Source organism: Manis javanica, chromosome 15, assembly GCF_040802235.1.
Source record: "Manis javanica isolate MJ-LG chromosome 15, MJ_LKY, whole genome shotgun sequence".
Classification (NCBI taxonomy): Eukaryota; Metazoa; Chordata; class Mammalia; order Pholidota; family Manidae; genus Manis; species Manis javanica.
The window spans coordinates 66,253,188-66,266,614 of record NC_133170.1 but is presented as its reverse complement, the minus strand read 5'-3'; the positions used below and the strand labels follow the sequence as shown (position 1 = coordinate 66,266,614).

Sequence of the window (13,427 nt, the reverse complement as noted above, 5' to 3'; positions counted from 1 at the left end):
GCCTCACTATCTCTCATCCTAGTATAGACTAAGTAAACAGGAAGACAGCATGTAAAGAGAGCAGTTGGGTGGGGTGGGAGGTGTATGTGTGGAGTGAGGTCTCAGTGTTAGAGGGAGGGGATATCTCAGCAAAGACCCAACGGCAGTGCCTGGTGCAACAGGTCCCAGAACTCACGGTCAGGGCTGGGGTGCTCACAGTGGGAGCATGTGTGGGTAAAGTTGTAATAAAGTCTGGAATGGGTTTCTAGTTAAGGTGAAGGTCAGACTGGCCAGGCGTGGGTGGAACCAGGTGGGGCACTCCTGACTGGGGCTGTTCCTCTTTAGATCTGCCTGAAGTGCCGAGGTGTGAAGGAAACCAACATGCCTGTGTACTGCAGCTGTGCTGGAGACTTCGCCCTCACCATCCACACCACGGTGGGGCTCCAGCGGGCAGCCAATCCTACTGTCCCCTTGGCCATTTGCCCTCTCTGGCCCTTGTGCACATCTGTTCCTCTTCCTGCATGCCCAGTCCTCAGCCTTCCATTCCTGCACCTCCTTTGGGCCTGGGTCTCACTGAGACTGGTCATTCCTGCAGGTCCTCATGGAGCAGATTGGAATCTTCCGGAACATTGCCCAGCACTATGGCATGTCGTACCTCATGGAGACCCTGGAGTGGCTTCTGCAGAAGAACCCTCAGCTGGGCCATTAGCATCTCCATTCTCTGCCTGACTTCCCAAACTCATGACCACATCCAGAAAGGAAAACAACCCCCAGGGAGCTTTCAGTGGCTCCCTGGGCCCCCAGTGGTCAGGGCAGCCCACCTAGGCTCGGGGAGCATCTATTGGAGTAATGAGCCCTCCCTGCAGTCCCTGCCTTCCCAGTCCCTCTTCTGTGCCCCAGGTACCCTTGGCATCTTCTGAGCAGAGTCCCTGAGGGTAATTGGAGGCAGGACCCAGGGCAAGGTGGCACCAAGTGGGAGTCTGCAGTCCCTGCTCTCTGACTACTTACATCAGAGAATGCTACCTACCCCACAGCTTCATGCTAGTGGGATGTGGGCCAGTTCCAGGGAATCCAGACTGGAACCTTATGGGGATGAATTCCCTAGACTTGGGTTTCACTTAGTGACTTCCCAGAGTAGGGTCCATGAAGGTGTCTGCATCATGGTGGTCAACTCGTCTGCAGCAAGACCCAAAATCCTGGTTTTGGTGGGGGCACGAGGGCCGAGAAGGAGGATCATGGACTGGGTGGATATCCTGCCCTCTGAACCTGTGTGCTGTGAAGAGGACCCACCCACCCCGACACATGCTGTCCTTTGCAACACGCTTTAACATAATGTTAGCACGGGGGTTTTAGAAAAATTTCACATGCAAAATTTTGGGTTCTTTCCTTCAGCTCTGAGGTGGGTGGGGACGAAAGAGGGAAAAAATGGGGTTGAGGTGAGTTCTGACCTGCTTCTCAGCCTCAGGAATCAGTCTGAGACCTCTGGGCCCGCAGGGCCTGCCCAACCTCCAAAAGCTGAGCAGGTCACCCTTGCTCAGGGCTTATTGCCCTCCCTGCCTGCAGCAGAAGGCATTGAGGCTGTGGCCACTTTAAAGGGGATACTTATTCAGAGCAGCATGATGCAGATGTAGGACCCCTGCTTGCATTTTGCTTTCCCTCTGAGTAGGGGCTTCAGAGGAGGGAGCTGTCCCATGGTCTGCTTTCCATCTGTCTGCAGAAGCTTTGCTGAGCTTCTCCCTGTCAGGAACCCTGAGTCTAAGACCAGCTCTGCATCTCGTTTCTAGCTAATTGAGCTAGAAATAAGAGAAAGGCCCAGTTGTCAAGGCTACAAACTAATGTTAAGTGGAAATTATAAACTCCACGGCCTTGTTCTAGTTCATTCTTGCTGTCTGATTTTGTGATTTGAATTTTACATTTCTTAAAACATTTCATGTGCATTTGTGCAAGGCACCTCGCTCTGTGGACGGAACCCAACTAAATAGCTCACATCCGTCTGTCCAGGTGCATGGCCCCCTGGGTATCACCCACCAGGCGCATCCAGGCTCAGTGGCCAAGAGACACCTGACTCCAGTTGGAAGGTGGATGGAACCCCATCAGTCCCCAGATGGAGATCAAATTAAATTAGGGCCGGGTGAGGGAGAAGGAGGGCTGGCGGCTTCCTGGAAGCAAAACTGGAGACGTCCCAGTGGAGCATGGGGCAGGCGCCACTGTATATTTGCCCTGGTCACCACTCCCTGTTCCCTGCAGCAGGACCAGGGGCTCTGGGCAGCAGGCCATCTCTGCAGCTCCTACAGGTCCCTGAAAGGTCAGCTGAGGGGCACTTGGGTGTGATGTAGGACCTCAGGTGATATATTTTTGGAAATGAAGACACCTGAGCTGGCCCTAGTTCTTGATCAGCAGCCCAACCCCAACTGGAAAAGCTAGTTTCTAAAAAACTAGAGCTGGATGTCTGTGAGCCAGACACTCAGGAGCTCACTGGTATTTGGGTGACCATGGAGCCAGTGTCCTAAGGATGGGTCAGTGGAGATGGCTGGGTGGGGGCTTCCCACCCACTGTGCTGGCCCAGTTGGTTTGTGTGGGTAGGTGGGAGGGTGGCTCAGGTTCCCTGCCAGCATCATTTGGGCATGGGGACCCCGGGGCTGGTATGGATCTAAACCCTTGGGAGAAGTAGGATCACAGGTGAGGTGACCTGTGTGCCTGCCTCTGACAGTGCTGGAAAAACCACTGGCCATCTGGGTTCTGGAATCCCTCAGGCAGAGCCACTAAATGTAATGACCACTGTAGCATCTGAAGGCGCAGTAACCACATTACCCATAGGCCTGGTCCAGCTGGTGCCTGTGCTCTGACCCTGCCCTGGCCATCCCTCGTCCCCAGCACCAACATCCTGCACTGCCTTTGACCCTGTTTAAAGGGCCTCAGCACCTTGGTGACCATTTGTTTTAAGAGCCAGTGTTTTTCTTGGTATGCCTTTTGTACCTCCTTCCTGGCTCCCCTCCTTGACAGGTCCTATCCTTTTCCCAGGTTTTGAGATTGGGTTTCTGGGATGACCCCTACAGGAAGCTGGTAAATGTACTAAGTAGGGCAGGTGGCTGGTGATTGAGTCTGGGGTCTTCATGCACTCATGGCTTCTGTTCCCCTGGACCTGGTCAAAGATGTCCTTGACCTTGCTATACATGGCAGCAGATGTGTCCACATTATAGCATGCTGGGAGGGTGACAAGGGCCAGGGGAACCAGCAACCCCCATGTGCAGTGACCTGCCATCACATATATATCCAGGGCTTCAAGGTGCTTTTCCAAAAACAAGGCCAGAGATTCTGGTCACAGGTTTATTGGATTCTGAACATGATAAATTGGCTATGAGGTGAACAAAGTGGCTGGGCTGGGCCGTGTGGGTGGGAGGGGAGGTCAGCTGGGGAAAAGGTAGCAGGAACTTGCCCTTCCCTACAGGCTCAGGGAGGTTGGGAGCAGGGTGCCTCCCCTTTTGTGTCAGCCCACTGCTGGGGTGCATGGAGATCCTTTGGTTCCCATTTTCCCCAAGACAGTGTTGAGGCTTGTGGCAGGGCCTGGTCCACCTTGTGGCCCCTGGTGATGCTGCCATGAGAGCCAGAGACTTTTTTTGTCTTGGGGCTGCAGAAAGGGAACCCTTCCAGGCCCAGGCTTTCAATACAGCCTGACGGGAGGTGGGCTCAGAGCTGGGCCAAACCTCTGGCGTCCATGAGTGTGGAGTCCTGTTGGGAAGGCTCAGAGATGGAAAGCACTCGTCCTGTACCCTGCTTGGGAGTATCCACCATCTGTGTGGATGGGGCAGAGGTGGGGCAAGGCTGTGGGGGTAGGATGGCTTGGGCCTGACTCTGCCCCTTGGCCCACAGTTGGCCTGCCTGGTCTGTGTCTGCAGAGCAGGGGTGGGTTGGGGGAGAGGCCTGGCCCAAAACAAGGGCCAGGGCCACAGGCCAGCTACCTGAGGTGTCCCTTGGTGTACACACCTTGTCAAACTTCTTATGGCTGTACACCTTGTTTTTGTTCATGAATGTCAGCAAGATCCAGTCACACAGGAAGGAGCCCTGGGGCCAGTGAGATGGATGCATCACGTGGGGGCCTGGCCCAACCCCCAACCCGCCAACCCCACTGTGTGCTCCTTACCACCCCGATGGAAGTCAGTGCTGTGGCGAGATTAATGATGGTTGGAATCAGACTGAACTTCCCTGCCTGGAGAGGAGAGACTGCCTTAGGCAGTCGGGTCTGGGGCAAGCGGGACTCTGGGGGAATGGGAAGATGGCTGGACCTGCTGATTCCCAGGTAGGCAAGGTTGCTGGTTTACCTGTCCGTGCACTATGATGTCAATGCGGATCCCATAGGCTTTGATGAGTGTGCGAGTGGTGCTGTCATTTATCTTGTAATACTTGGCAAACCTGGGACAGAATGACCTGCATGCTGGAGTTCTGGATGGCTGACTCTGAGGAGCATGGCAGGGTTGCCCACCCATTGCTCAAGGCTGGTAGCTCCAAGACCTCTGACTGCTGGTGGCTCTGAGGTTTTGGGCACCTACCCTGTTCACTCTGGGAGTTGCCACAGCCAGGGCAAAGGCCTAGGTATCCCAAGGCAAAGTACCTGAAGTTGTATCCCGATGAGGCTGGGATGTGCTTGGGGTCAAGCCTTCGGAAGGAATACTTGGGGTTGCACTTTGATGTTGACAGGTCCAGATCACAATCCCAGTTGATAATGATCCCAATGACGCCACCCTACCCAGAAGTAGGCACAGAGATGGTATCAGGGAGGACACACAAGACGTTCAGGAGCCCTGAGGCTGTGTGTGGTGTGCACATCCTAATGCTGGGGTACTTGGTGAGTGCCCTGCTTCTGAGCCATGAGTGGATGCTAGCAGCCAGCTGTGTGACCAGAAGACAATAATTTAACAGGAGCGAGGCACACCCAGTTGGGTCAGTCTATCGTGTTTCTCCTCTGCTCGAGCAGGGCTGTAATGGAGACCCTTCATCCTCATAGCAGCCAGCTTCTGGGAGGAGAGCTGACCGCCCACTCCCTTAGCTGCGCCCTCACCGTGTGTGCCAGCTCGGTGAAGTTTTCCCCTGCCTGCTCCACGATGAAGCCCAGCTTGAAGATGGGGCAGTAGAGGTTGGATACCTCATCAAATGTGCAGTGTTTCAGGTAGCCATCCTTCCGGTTCTCAATGTTGCCCCTAGAGACAGAGCCCAGTGGCATCAAGTGGGGTGGGGGTGGAAGCCATGCCCCCATAAACAGTGCCTTCTCGGGGGGCAGCTCCCACCCCAGCCCACCTCATCACCACCCTCTAATGGCTCTTACTTGGAGAACTGGAATTTGGGGTAGTGGATGCTGTTCTTGATGAGGATGGTGAAATTTGGGGCCATCTTACCGAGAAATTGGCTGAGGAAGCACAGACTGGGTGTGTTTAGTCTCCCTCCCCTCCTGCCCCCCAGCCTTCCGGCTGCACTGTCCCCTCCCCAGCACCTCCCAGCCCTGGTCACTGAGGAGAAAGGTGCAAAATGAAGTCGCGCTGTGGTGGAAGCTGGGCCCCCACCAGGTGGGTTCCCGGGGAGCACACCTGACAGAGGCCCCGTCCTCCACTGGGCACCAGGCGGACACCTCGCAGGTCCTAGAGGCCCCGTGGTAATAGGGCACACAGCGCCCGGTGCGCAGTCCTGCGGGCAGACGTGCGCTCAGGCGGTGAGGTGCGCGGGACCCCAGCCCCAGGTGGGCCCACACTGACCGTTTCCTAACATGTCCAGCTGCCCTGCCACGCAGTCCTCGTCCGAGGCGCAGGTGGCATTGTTGACCCGCATGCTCTGGTAGGGGGGACGCCCGGTCAGCGCCCAGACTGCAGAGCTCTTGGTGCAATGGGCCAGCCACCCTCCCCGCCCCGCTTGCGACTCCGCCTCACCTCCGGGCAGGTTCCGAGGGTCTGGAAGGGGGTGACCTCGATCCTGGTGATGATACTGAAGACACTGCCCCCCTTGGGCAGAAAAGGGGGATGGTCAGCCTGCGTTGGCGGCTTGACCATCCCTCGGAGTGCACGGAACTGGGCGGACGGCCGGAGCACACCTCGGGGGGCTTCACGTACTCCTCCACGTCCCACACTCTGTGCTCAGAGGAGGTGATGCCCTTGACCTTGGTTATGACGGAGCTCTCGGGGCCCGTCTCTCTGTCCTGGTAGCTCTTCTGCACGATGAACACGTACCTGTGCGGGCGGTGGGCAGGATCAGAGCGACCCTAGCGGCCGCGGACCCTTCCCCTGCCAGACGGTTCTCCGGCGCCGCGCACCCACCACACGAAGTAGAGCAGGATGAGCAGCTGCACTGCGCGGTACACGACGCCCAGGCGCCTGTTCTTCACCACGATCACCTTCGGCGTCTCGTAATCCCAGAAGGCAGACCAGCAGCCCTGGGCCAGGCGCCGGGCCGCGGCCGCCCCCGCGGGGGTCTTGGGCTCAGCGGCCGCCATGGCCCTGCCGCCAGGACGACCCGGAGCTCGTCAGTCTCTGGGCTCAGCGGACGCTGTGGGTCCAGGGGGCGGGCTGCGAGGGTGGCTCTGGGGGCGTGGCCTCGCGCGCCCCGCCCTGCCCCCCTCCGCGCCCAGATCCCCACCACCCCGTCTCGCTCTGGGTCCGGTTTCCCCGCACAGCCCGCCCCTCCCTGGGCCCAGTCCTTGCCTCTCCTCCGCCGCCCCGCCCCGCCCCTCCCCTGGTCCGCCTCGCCCGAGACGCTGGGAGGGCACCAAGTCACCAGGAGAGGACTCTGCGTGGGGAGGAGGACGGACAAAGCATCAGCGACCCCCCGCCTCGTGGGGGGGCAGCGCACTCAACCCTAACGTCACCCCCTTCTTGAGGTACAGTTGACTCCTCTGTGTAAGTTCAGGGAGCACGAGAGATGCCCAAGGACAGTTGGACGTCCCGCAGCACCGCAAGGCGTCCCTGTCCCAGGGTTCAGACGAACCCTGCCCCTTTCTTAGCCCAAACAGCACTCAGGCTTTTATCTGCGGATACCCGCCAGAACTGCTCGGTCCAGCTCCATTTCCACACGACCGCCTGAGCGCACGTCTGCCCGCAGGACTGCGCACCGGGCGCTGTGTGCCCTATTACCACGGGGCCTCTAGGACCTGCGAGGTGTCCGCCTGGTGCCCAGTGGAGGACGGGGCCTCTGTCAGGTGTGCTCCCCGGGAACCCACCTGGTGGGGGCCCAGCTTCCACCACAGCGCGACTTCATTTTGCACCTTTCTCCTCAGTGACCAGGGCTGGGAGGTGCTGGGGAGGGGACAGTGCAGCCGGAAGGCTGGGGGGCAGGAGGGGAGGGAGACTAAACACACCCAGTCTGTGCTTCCTCAGCCAATTTCTCGGTAAGATGGCCCCAAATTTCACCATCCTCATCAAGAACAGCATCCACTACCCCAAATTCCAGTTCTCCAAGTAAGAGCCATTAGAGGGTGGTGATGAGGTGGGCTGGGGTGGGAGCTGCCCCCCGAGAAGGCACTGTTTATGGGGGCATGGCTTCCACCCCCACCCCACTTGATGCCACTGGGCTCTGTCTCTAGGGGCAACATTGAGAACCGGAAGGATGGCTACCTGAAACACTGCACATTTGATGAGGTATCCAACCTCTACTGCCCCATCTTCAAGCTGGGTTTCATCGTGGAGCAGGCAGGGGAAAACTTCACCGAGTTGGCACACACGGTGAGGGCGCAGCTAAGGGAGTGGGCGGTCAGCTCTCCTCCCAGAAGCTGGCTGCTATGAGGATGAAGGGTCTCCATTACAGCCCTGCTCGAGCAGAGGAGAAACATGATAGACTGACCCAACTGGGTGTGCCTCGCTCCTGTTAAATTATTGTCTTCTGGTCACACAGCTGGCTGCTAGCATCCCCCTTTTCTAGGGGGAATTCACATAGCATCTAATTAACTATTTTAATGAATTGTTTAGTGAACAATTCAGTGAAATTTAACACATTCACACTTTTGTGCAACCTCCATTATCTGCTTCCAAATCTTTTTCATCTCCCAAATAGAGCCCCGTTGTACCTAAGCAGTCATTCTCTATTCCCCCTCCTTCCACATACCAACAAACACCAATCTACTTTCTGTCTTTATGGATTTATCTGTTTGGAATCTCTTGCGTAATGGAATCATACAATATTTGTGAATTTATGTCTGCCTTCATTTTCATAATGTTTTCAATGTCCATCTGTGTTGTAGCATGTGTCAGTACTTCATTCCTTTTTTTTTTGTTATCATTAATCTACAATTACATGAAGAACATTAGGTTTACTAGGCTCCCCCTTCACCAAGTCCCCCCACCACATCCCATTACAGTCACTGTCCATCAGTGTAGTAAGATGCTGTAGAATCCCTACTTGTCTTCACTGTGTTGCACAGCCCTCCCCATGCCCCCCCTACATGCTAATTATACATGCTAATCGTAATACCCCCTTTCTTTTTACCTGCCCTCATCCCTCCCTTCCCACCCATCCTCCCCAGTCCCTTTCCTTTGGTAACTGTTAGTCCATTCTTGGGTTCTGTGATTCTGCTGCTGTTTTGTTCCTTCAGTTTTTCTTTATTCTTGTACACCACATATGAGTGAAATCATTTGGTACTTGTCTTTCTCTGCCTGGCTTATTTCACTGAGCATAATACCGTCTAGCTCCATCCATGTTGTTGCAAATGGTAGGATTTGTTTTCTTCTTATGGCTGAATAATATTCCATCTTCATTATCCATTCATCTACTGATGGATACTTAGGTTGCTTCCATACCTTGGCTATTGTAAATAGTGCTGTGATAAACATAGGGGTGCATATGTCTTTTTAAATTGTGATCCTGTTTTCTTAGGGTAACTTCCTAGGAGTGGAATTCTTGGGTCAAATGGTATTTCTATTTTTAGTTTTTTGAGGAACCTCCATACTGTTTTCCACAATGCTTGAAGATAAATTGATTTTTGATGAGACTGTAGTCTTTCAACAAATGGTGTTGGGACACTGGATACCCACGTGCAAAAGAATGAAATTGGACCCCTAACCTTATATCATATATAAAAAATGAACTCAAAATGCATCAAAGACCTAAATGTAAGAACTAAAACCATAAAACTCTTAGAAGAAAGCACAGGAGTAAATATTTGTGGCCTTTGATTTGGCAACAGATTATTATGAATGACAACAAGAATATAGAAAAAAATTAGATAAATTGGACTTTACCAAAATTAGAAATTTTGTGCTTCAAAGGATACCCTAAAAAAGTTAAAAGACAGCTTTTAGAATGGCAGAAAATATATGCAGATCATAAATATAATAAGGAACTTATACCTAAAAACCTTTATAATTCAGTAATAAAATGATAATCAATTTTTAAAATGGGCAAAGGATCTGAATAGAAATTTTTCCAGAGAAGATATTCAAATGGCCAGTAAGTACATGAAAAGGTACTCAACATTATCAGGCATTAGGGAAATGCAAATCAATACTACAATGAAATACCACTTTACACTCACAAAGATAACTATAATAAAAAAGATAGATAATAATAAGTGCTGACAAGAATGTGGAAAAATCAGATCCTTCTTACATTTGGTGGGAATGTAAAATGTTGCAGCCACTTTGGAAAACTATCTGGCAGCCTATGAAAAGGTTGAACCTAGAATTATCGTCAGTGTCAACAATTTCACTTCTAGGTGTAATGCCCAAAAGAAATGAAAATATATGTCCACACAAAAACTTGCACATAGCATCATTATTCACAGTGACTAAAATTGGAAATAACCCAAATGTCCATCAACTGAAGAGTAAATAAATAGTGGTGATAAACCCATCCAATGAAATATAGTTCTGCAATAAAAAGGCATGATGTGTGTGCCGTATATATTACAAATGTTACAATGTGGGTGAACCTTGAAAATGCGCTAAGTGAAAGAAGCTAGTCTCAAAAGGCCATCTGTTGTTATGATTCCATTTACAGGAAGTGTGCAGAACAGGCAAATCCACAGAGATGGAAAACAGATTAGTGTCCCTCTACACCCTCCCTGGCCAGGGGGATGAGGAGTAAGGGCCCTGGGGTCACAGTGGTGCTTGGGTGGTGGGAGGGTGGGCGGGCTCCTGCCCCCTTGCTGCCTGTGACCTGGGGGTGAAGAGATCCTGCCCACGTGTTGCCCTGCCCCAGCCTGAGGATGCTGGTGTTGGCAGAGAAGGTTTCTCCCTGTGCCTTGGAGGAGGACTGCTGGCCTGCCTGCCCACCATGGGTCACAGGAGCACCGGGTGCACGGCTCTCCACTGGCCAGGGGGCTGGTCACTGTGTGTGGCCCACTAGCAACCAGACCCCAGGATGCAGGGGTCACATGTCCTTGCTGAGCACTGGGCACACTGACCCCATTAACAGAAAAGGGTGGGAAGGGAGTATTAGTGCAAAGGCCATGAGAACTCGCCATGGGTGTGGTCAAAGCATCACAGCCTTCTGGGGCCTCAATCAGGACTTGGATGGATGAACCGAAAGGGAAGGTGTTCATCTGGGAAACCAAGTGAAGGAAAGGCCATCCAGCTCGGAGCAGAGCACAGGGGATCTGAGAAGCTGTCGCAGTGTTCAAAACAAGAAGACCAGAGGGGAGGACTGGTAAATAATTTAAGACAGTTATCTGATTGGAACAAAGGCCTGCACCTGTAGGTTGATGTGACCGTGCTGGCTTCACAAAAGGCGCATGCCTACAGAGTCTGGGTGAAGTGATTCCAGTGATGCAGGGGAACCCCGTCGGGGGACAGTGCCCCACACTACAGGTCACCCCCCACCTGTGGGCAAAACACCACCCTGTTAGCTGCCAGCAAGGAATTTGTGTTCCAAATATATGTGTCTTTTTTCCTCTTGTCTTTTCTCAGAAGAAAATATATGCTATATAATCTCATGTTTGTCCAAGAACTTGGTAATTTGTTGTTTGAGCTGTTTTTACCATGCTGTCAGGAATATCCATCAGATGTCAAGAGTTAAGAGTCAAATTCAGTGCGGAGCCTGCTTGGTCACTTTTTGGGGAACCCCAAACGCTTATTGTGAAGCTTAGATGTGGTGTCTCAAAGCCCACTGGAAGATCAGGAGATCAAATGGAAACTACTGCCGACCCTCCAGGCGGGGAGAAAGCGAGTGTGGCTCCACCCACAGAATTTGTCACAGCTAAGGCACCAATTAAACTCTCTTGCTCTGCATAAATGCACTTAAGTAGGTTATAGAGATAAGTTTGGAGGACTGAGTCTCATAATGATTTTTTACTTTTTTAAAGTAAAGCATTTTACAGGTGAAAATACAGTTCTTTACTTCAATTCCAAACCTTTGGTTAAGAGGAAATATTACTCTCTGGCATGAATAGAACAAAAAAATATATAACAATGTAAGAACAACCAAGTATCAGTTCAAATAGATTTCCTTTTCTAAACAGCTTTATTGAGATAAAATTCTCCCATTTGGAGTGTATGGCTCAATGTTTTTAGTATATTCACAGGGTGTGCCAGCATCACGATGATCTGGTTCAGAACATTGTCATCACCCCTCAAAGAAAGCCCAGCCATTGCCAGCCTCCTCCCGCTCTCCCAGGGTGGCAGTGTCCACTCTACTGGCGTCATCAGGCAGCCCTCACCCCCAGCTTGGATGACTCCCGTGTGCCCCTCCCACGCTGGGTCTGGCTGCCTCTGGGGCCTGTGCAGCCCATGAGGAACTGGTGGTGCTCCTGGGCTGGGTCACAGCCCCTCTAGGCGGCCAGCCACCCCAGGCTGCTACGTCAAGAGGATGCCACATGGAGAGATGCCCATGGGCTCTGGGTGCTGCAGCCCACCACGTCTGGGTAAAGAAGCCCCAGTGAGCCTCTGGTGACTGGGCAGCCCAGTAGCCATCTGATGCCCCAGGTAGTGACTCCACGCAGGCACCCAGTTGACCCCCAGGACCTGGGAGATGGTGGCAAGTCACTCTTCAAGCCCCTCAGTCTTGGGTGCTTTGGTGGGTTATGACTGAATTGGGTCACACCCTGGCACCATTCCTGGCACCTGGCCAAGCCCACGTGGTATCCTGCCAGGCCGGCTTCTGCTCCAGGCCCCACGTTCGTTGCCCTGGGGCAGCAGCTCCAGTTGTCATCCTGATCCATGTCCCTCTGAGAGCTTTGGAGAAAACACTCTGGTCTTTTTGTTCCCATGACTGAAGTGCTTTGTGACCCTGAGAGTTAGGACTTGGTTCTCTCCGGGGCCTGACCCCTCCCACCACAGCTTGGGCGGGCCGCCCCCTCTACACCCTCCCTCTGCAGGCGCCTCTCTCCCCAGCACCTGCAACAGGCTGACTGAGCCCCCCGCCCTCCCCTAAAGGTTCCCCTGTGATCTCTCTGGGGTTCATTCCCCAAACTAGACCAAGAACTCCTAGGTGACAAGGTGGGTGATCTTTCCCTCTGCAGAGCCCAGCACACAGTTGATAAGAATTAGGTCAGCAAATGTTTATGGCATGAACAATGTGCAGGAATAAATGAGGACCACCCAAATGAGAGCATACAGAGGCCATTGGTCCAGAGTTGGGATCAGCCCCCAACTGTGACTGGGGGCAGTGGGGACCATGATAGGAGAGGTCAGTTACGGGGGCCCCAAGGGTAGGGAGGGCAGCCACCCAGATTTGGGCATCTGGCCTGATTGGTCGGGGGGCACATTTGGCCTCTTGGGCTGGTCCTGAGTTGCAAGCAGGGCAAACCTGGGGGATGTGCGGACACAGCCCAGTGCAGGCGGTGGTTGACTCCTGGGGTTGTTGTGGGGGCTGGGAACCTGCCGCCACGGGTGGCTAGCCACTGCCTACCCTGTGGCTGGTCCCTGCAGGATGAAGATCTTCCCAGGGGTGAAGGCGGACCCAGGGAGGGAGCATAGAGGGCTGGGAGAGAAGCCAGTGACCCTGGAGTCTCAGCTTGAGGGCCGAGTCTCTGGTGGCACACCTGGCTGTCTCACTTCTGCAGAAGAGCCGGTCGAACCCCATAACAAGGTAGGTCTGAGTGCAGGGGCAGTTTTCTGCAAGATCATCCCCATCTCTGCATGTGTGCTTGTGTGAGAGTGGCAGAGGCTGCCACAAGGGCAGAGCCAGGACAGAGCTACGCCTTTGAGTGGTGTCCTCCCCTCCTGTCCTGGGCACTGGAGGCTGAGCGGCCTTCCGGCACTGGTGCCACCAAAAGGTAGAGGGATACGCTCAGACCTTGGCAGCTGTAGTTTAGGGAACCCTTTGTTAGATTTGTACCGCCTTTGGCAGGATTTGGCATCAAGCTTTTATCTGGATGCCAAGAAGAGACACTGTGGAACCATACCTGACGTTGGTGTTTGGAAGTAGAAACTGGGGGGAGTGGTCTGATCAAGGAGATTTATAAACAAATATCTGAGAAAGGAGACCCCGTACATTGAAGAATATTTCAAAATGTCTAGGGCTGTGAATGGGCTGTCCTC

At 53.4% G+C, this 13,427-nt stretch overlaps 3 protein-coding genes across 11 annotated transcripts in view; 2 read left to right on the top strand and 1 right to left on the bottom strand.

Annotated features, from left to right (window-relative positions):
• Positions 1-1,858, top strand: part of POLE (DNA polymerase epsilon, catalytic subunit) — a 75,186-nt gene extending 73,328 nt beyond the window's left edge. For all 5 annotated transcript variants that reach the window (XM_073222982.1, XM_037014333.2, XM_037014329.2 and 2 more), the window contains 2 exons: positions 325-414; positions 575-1,858. In XM_073222982.1, coding sequence (XP_073079083.1) covers positions 325-414; positions 575-688 — 204 coding nt within the window. In that variant the 3' untranslated portion in view covers positions 689-1,858. The remainder of the gene's footprint in view (positions 1-324; positions 415-574) is intronic.
• A 794-nt stretch (positions 1,859-2,652) lies between these two features.
• On the bottom strand, positions 2,653-6,454 carry LOC108390424 (P2X purinoceptor 2). 4 transcript variants are annotated; one of them, XM_037014056.2, is made up of 12 exons: positions 6,279-6,454; positions 6,056-6,191; positions 5,895-5,966; positions 5,724-5,799; positions 5,559-5,655; positions 5,300-5,380; positions 5,036-5,174; positions 4,589-4,719; positions 4,299-4,389; positions 4,121-4,186; positions 3,964-4,041; positions 2,656-3,771 (listed from the first exon to the last, which is right to left on the bottom strand). In XM_037014056.2, exons 1-12 carry the CDS (start codon positions 6,452-6,454, stop codon positions 3,667-3,669), a joined length of 1,248 nt encoding a protein of 415 aa, XP_036869951.1. In that variant the 3' UTR covers positions 2,656-3,666. The 4 variants fall into 4 exon arrangements, with proteins under 4 accessions (XP_036869952.1, XP_036869950.1, XP_036869951.1 ...); XM_037014053.2 differs by having other exon boundaries at positions 2,656-4,041; XM_037014057.2 differs by lacking the exons at positions 3,964-4,041; positions 4,121-4,186 and having other exon boundaries at positions 2,653-3,771.
• LOC118971657 (uncharacterized) lies at positions 6,452-10,796 on the top strand. Of its 2 annotated transcripts, XM_037014144.2 has the most exons (5): positions 6,452-6,838; positions 6,962-7,156; positions 7,335-7,415; positions 7,541-7,679; positions 10,457-10,796. In XM_037014144.2, exons 1-5 carry the CDS (start codon positions 6,453-6,455, stop codon positions 10,469-10,471), a joined length of 816 nt encoding a protein of 271 aa, XP_036870039.2. In that variant the 5' UTR covers position 6,452; the 3' UTR covers positions 10,472-10,796. The 2 variants fall into 2 exon arrangements, with proteins under 2 accessions (XP_036870039.2, XP_073079110.1); XM_073223009.1 differs by lacking the exon at positions 7,335-7,415.
• The last annotated feature ends 2,631 nt before the right edge of the window (positions 10,797-13,427 follow it).